The following is a 5,905-nucleotide window of genomic DNA, read 5'->3' on the forward strand; positions in this document are numbered from 1 at the left end:
TATCCATTTGTCTCATCCATTTTGAAGCCATATTGTTTCTGCAGCATAGTATACAAGAGAATTATTATCATAGTATTTCAATGTTTTTCACTCATCAAAAATTTTGATTTCACTTTGGTATTTTTATGAATGATTTGTTTCTTTCATATTTGTAGTTTGGTGCCAAATTTTTTAGTATTGTTGAAAATCTAACAAATCAACATTCATCATTCACAAAGCTAAATTTTATTTAACACTTATGATGCTGTTGAAATTATTTTCTTAAAATTCTTTTATATTAATGAATATCATAATAACATTATAACTATAATTATTATGTAAAAGACATCACTTAATGGTAGGTTCTTTTAAATAAAGAGATATTTGAAACTAATCAATAATAAATTAAAGTATTGTTGATTTGAAAATTTTTATTGAAAATTTTTAATAACATTAACGATGAAAAACCATCATAATGACAATGCAGCCACAAGGACAGACATTTTAACTCAAAATATTATTAACTCTCAGAAAATTAAGAATTAACAATTTAACAGTGATTAAAAGGAGAATAATAACATCTGTCGTACTTAATGAGGTTTAAATCTCATTTCAATGCCTGAAAGGTTTTCAAATAATTTTCCACATATATCTTGAATTTAAAACAAAATGTGTTCTTTTACTGAGACAAACACCATATTAAATCAAGATGGTGCTTATGCACAACTGTCTGTACTACTACTACTAAATACAACAAAGAATATAATCATATTTCAAGAACAGATTAACCAAGAAATTGCAATCATCAGTACATTATTGTATGTAAAAATACAACTACAATATAATTTCTCTTTCATGTAAGTTTATAATTTTCAGAATGTTTTATCATGTGTTTCATGTTAGTGCAGATGTTTCCTGAAAAAGACATTTTGATTTTTAACATACATAATATCTGACAACAATACTCATTATCACATATTAAAGTCCAATCTTAGTCTTAACTATCTTTCATTTTGATAATGTCTCTCCTTACCCCTTTGTTTATTTTTAATGTTACGTTGTAGATTTGAAGTATCCTACAACTAGTTGGTATAAATACAATAGGTATTGGCAACAATGATCAATCAAATGTTTGACTGTATTTTTAGTATTGATTTGGTTAGGGGTTAGCAAATGATAAGTTTGTTTATCAACTATACCTCAATCCAGGCTCTTTCAGTAGAAACAGTATAAGCAATATACTGTGAAAAATATCAAATATTTGATATCTGGTATTGTTTTTGTTAGAGTGTAATGTTTAAGTGAAGTTGACTTGTTTTTCTTAATAACAACATACCTTGTCTCATTAACATTCTTTAGTCAGAGTTTCAAATTTATTTCTAAAAAATCTGCTCATTTCTAACAGAAACATCCTCATCGTTTAACGTCCGCTTTCCATGCTAGCATGGGTTGGACGATTTGACTGAGGACTGGTGAAACCGGATGGCAACACCAGGCTCCAATCTAAATTTGGCAGAGTTTCTACAGCTGGATGCCCTTCCTAACATCTCAGATAATTTGATGTGGTAATTAAATGCTAGTTGATAATTAATTAAAATACTCTCATTTGTCAAAAATGCCTCCATAAGATTATAAGAAATTTCATCATCCTCATTTAATGTCTGTTTTCCATGTTGCCATGGGTTGGACAGTTTGACAGGGGCTGGCTAGGCAGAAGACTGCACCAGGCTTTACTATCTGTTTTGGTAGGGTATTTATGGTTGGATGCCCTTCTTAACAACAATCACCATACAGAAATTACTTTTAAGGAATAATTATTTCCATTATTAAATCCCTTTTCTCAGACATTTATCTAGAGACTGCTCAATGCAATCTCTAGTAAATGCATTATTAAAATAAGAATAAATTACTGTGAATGAACATGATTAAATTTACTGAGTTTCATGCAACAGCTATTATAGGTTCATTAGAACATGGAAAAATTAAATAAATTTTATAATCTCTCATTGAATTGTTAAACAGAAAGGTGACAAGTGAAACATTAAAACCAAGGAAGATTAATGGTTGTCTATATCAGCCAGAAATTAATTGACTAAAGATTTTATTTTACTGAATTGTTAAACAAAATTGAATTATTCCTCAAATTTCCAATATTAAATAGCTTATAATCTTACAAATGGGGATATTTTTAACAAATGCAAATATTTTAATTAACTATCAACTAGCATTTAATTACCACATCAAATTATCTGAGATGTTTCTATTAGAAATGAGCAGATTTTTTAGAAATAAATTTGAAACTCCGACTAAAGAATGTTAATGAGACAAGGTGTGTTGTTATTAAGAAAAGCAAGTTAACTTAAGTTAAACATTACACTCTAACAAAAACAATACCAGATATCAAATATTTGATATTTTTCACAGTATATTGCTTACACTGTTTCTACTGAAAGAGCCTGGATTGAGGTATAGTTGATAAACAAACTTATCATTTGCTAACCCCTAACCAAATCAATACTAAAAATATGGTCAAACATTTGATTGATCATTGTTGCCAATACCTATTGTATTTATACCAACTAGTTGTAGGATACTTCAAATCTACTGACAACAAAAACATTGGCAAAATAAATTTTGCCTAGCCTATGATTTAGGTAATTTTCAGTGATTCTGTTAGCATTTATGAAAGAAATCTAGAAAAAGCAGAAATACATGAGTTTTACAGAGTGAAAATTCATAAAACTGATGCTGAAGTGGATATTTTGAATTGGTAATATTGTAGGGATGGGAGCAGTGTCTTCCCTCAGATAGAATACAAGACTGTCTCTTGCAGTTTATATTTCCAAACGATTGACATCTGTTCCAAATATGGTTGAACTAAAGCAGATAGAATTAATTTTCAGTCTCAAAGGCATGCAAATAAAAAACGTAGTTGCAAAGGTGGTTGTTTACTTTCCTTTTTAAACTTTATTATGCAATTAATGTGTTGGACATTTGTACTTTGTTGTCAATCTTATGTCAGATACTCATAAAACCTTGTTTCGAAATTTGGTCATCTCACCTTACATACTTTTCTTATGATATTTATGATAGAGGTATCATTTAAAAGTAAATAAAAGGAACTACACAAAGTAATGGCAGCAAATAATAATGATGGTAGATAAAAATAGTGAATAATATTATTATTTGCTTGTCAGGGCGTGAATCAGTGTTACGCTTTTAATAGCTTTAGTTACGTAACGAAATGACATGCACGAAATATTTGACAACATGAAACTAGTTCGTGTGTTACACTTTCAATAATCTTCGAAAAGGGAAAAAAATTTTAAGAGAATGAAAATCAAAATAAAAAGATAATTTTTTAAAGTGCGTAATAATTTCCAGTTGTCTAGGTAGTCTGTATAAATATATCTTTCACTCATCGATTAACAGCTCATGTTTCGAAATATAATTGTTTTAGTATTCTACAGCTTTTTTCTTTTTCCATAATAAAACGTAATTCTCTAGTTCATCGCTATATTACTATTAACGCAGAGAGAATAGGAGAAAGCGCACTAAACGGACACAGTAATAATTGTTTCACCAATAATCTGGCAGTTTTACTTCAACATAAATTTTATTTCACAAAACATTGAAAGAAGCTTTCAGTTAGCAAAAAAAAAAAAAAAAGAAAATCAACTAAGTTTCGGTGTTTTTAGTTACAAATTTCGTCATATTTTACTAATATTCATAAATCAGAGAAAATTTCTTTGATTCGTATTATTCCGTGGTAGAGTTAAATAGAATATTGTTTATTCGAAAACTTGTTTAAGATAAAGCAGACATTGAGGCGGGATAAAGCAACTGACAGACGATCCAGATTCAAAGGGAGATAACTTATTTCCTTCGTTTCAATCAACTTCGGCGGCAATTTGAAGAACGGGACATTTTAGGACTGAATTCTGTGGAAAAACTCAAACTCTATCCGAAAAAAATGGAGAAAAAGTGTTATGTTTTACCAAATATACATATGTATGTAATATTTTTATATTACTAATATAATTTAATTCAGGTTTGAATTAGTTGAATAGTTAAAATAAATGTTATTGTTGTTTAACCCCGAGTCAACCCTGAATTCACCGACCCTCTGATTAAAGGTATATTGTCGGTGAGCACCTCGCCTGTTTAGAGGTGTAAAGGGGTACATTGTGTTGTGCCCTTTCCTTATTTGAGATGTTAGGGAAGGATTCGATGACTGTTGGGCTGTTATTTTTACAATGGAAGACGACTACATGTGGGGTACCTCGTAATGGCCGGTGGGGAAGGTTTAGGTGGTTTTTACTAATTAAAGGTGCGATCCAATATGAATGTAAGACTTTTATTTATTTATGGAAACAAATTGGAGAATTTCATTTTTAAAATAAAAATTAGACGTTTAAAAGTCGATAACAGTCCAAATATCTGATAAAATGCTCCAGGTAAGTTAGAATCAGTTTAAAATGATCGTGCCCCTTGTGATAACGATTAGTGTGTTGGATATTGCTGGAAAATTAAATTATCATTGTTCAATGATATTTTTTCTTTTTACATTGATAATTGCTGTTTTTCTTTCCAGGATCGTGGTCATTCGCAATCATTTGAACGATAACATCTACAATGACATTACTAATTGTGATGGTAATAATATCTTTCCTCCCGTCTGCGGCATGTATAGACATTACAGTTCGTTTAAAAGAAGAAAATAGTCCCAAAAGCTATGTGGGGGACATCACTGCTAACTCCCAAAAATGGCTCCTGGACAAAGAAGATCTCAGTCAGATTACATTTAATCAACTCCAACAAAAGGAGACAAAATTATTCAATGTCACCCTGTCCGGGAAACTGTACACCGTTAGGACAGTGGATGCTGAGTCACTATGTAGATATAATACAGAATGTTATAAAACCGTGAAAGTTGCTGTTCACAAAGGAAAAAACTTCTTGAAAATCTTAAAAATTAAAGTAATTATAGAAGACATCAATGACCACCAACCTGAGTTTCCAGACAAAGAAATAACTTTGCACTTTGGAGAAGGAGATGGTAAAGGGATGAAAAAATCCATTCCAAATGCCATTGACAAAGATGTTGGAGTTTTAAATAGTGTAATTAATTATCATTTAAAGAACAATGAGGAAATGTTTTCTTTGTTAGTTTCTAAAAGAGCTGATGGAATATCTCGACTAGAGATTGTCCTAGAAAGTAAATTAAATAGAGAAGTGAAAGACATGTACAGTGTACAAGTTGAGGCTGAAGATGGAGGTTCCCCTTCTAAAAAGAGTGTATTAGATGTGAAAATATTAGTAGAAGATGAAAATGATAACTTACCAGTATTCTCTCAGAATATTTATAATGTTACTATAAAAAGTTATTTTCAAAATGATATACCTGTTGTCACTTTGTCAGCTACAGATTCCGATATTGGCAATAATGGGAAAATAAATTATTATTTTAGTCCAAAAACGTCAGATCTTGATAGCAAATATTTTAGACTCGTTAAGAAAACTGGTGAGATATTCTTGATTGATAAAATTGATGCTATCATTGACAATGAAGTTTATACATTGTACGTTGAAGCCAGAGATGGTGGCAACCCTCCTCTCAGTTCCATAGCCACTGTTATGGTAAATGTCATCAACCAGCAGAACAATCCTCCAAATATTGATGTGAACTTTATTTCTACACAGAATCACAACACAGCTACCATTCTGGAAGATATCAAAGTTGGTAGTTTCATTGCTTATGTGATGGTCACTGACAATGATGTTGGACACAATGGACAGGTGAACTGTCATATCAAAGACGACACATTCAAACTACAGTCAATGGGATCAAAGGAATATAAAATAGTTCTAAAGAAAGCAGTAGACAGAGAGACACAGGAACATTATCACTTTACTGTGTCGTGTG

The 5,905-nt window shown here is 30.7% G+C and overlaps 1 protein-coding gene across 1 annotated transcript; it reads left to right on the top strand.

Annotated features, from left to right (window-relative positions):
- Nucleotides 1-3,874: 3,874 nt before the first annotated feature.
- LOC128249422 (protocadherin gamma-B6-like) lies at nt 3,875-5,901 on the top strand (the record flags this gene model as incomplete). The annotated part of the gene is made up of 2 exons (XM_052972994.1): nt 3,875-3,990; nt 4,574-5,901. A coding segment is annotated over exon 2 (1,287 nt), but the record flags the coding sequence as incomplete, so codon positions are not given.
- Nucleotides 5,902-5,905: the final 4 nt, after the last annotated feature.

The sequence above is a fragment of the Octopus bimaculoides genome, chromosome 14 (assembly GCF_001194135.2).
Source record: "Octopus bimaculoides isolate UCB-OBI-ISO-001 chromosome 14, ASM119413v2, whole genome shotgun sequence".
NCBI lineage: Eukaryota > Metazoa > Mollusca > Cephalopoda > Octopoda > Octopodidae > Octopus > Octopus bimaculoides.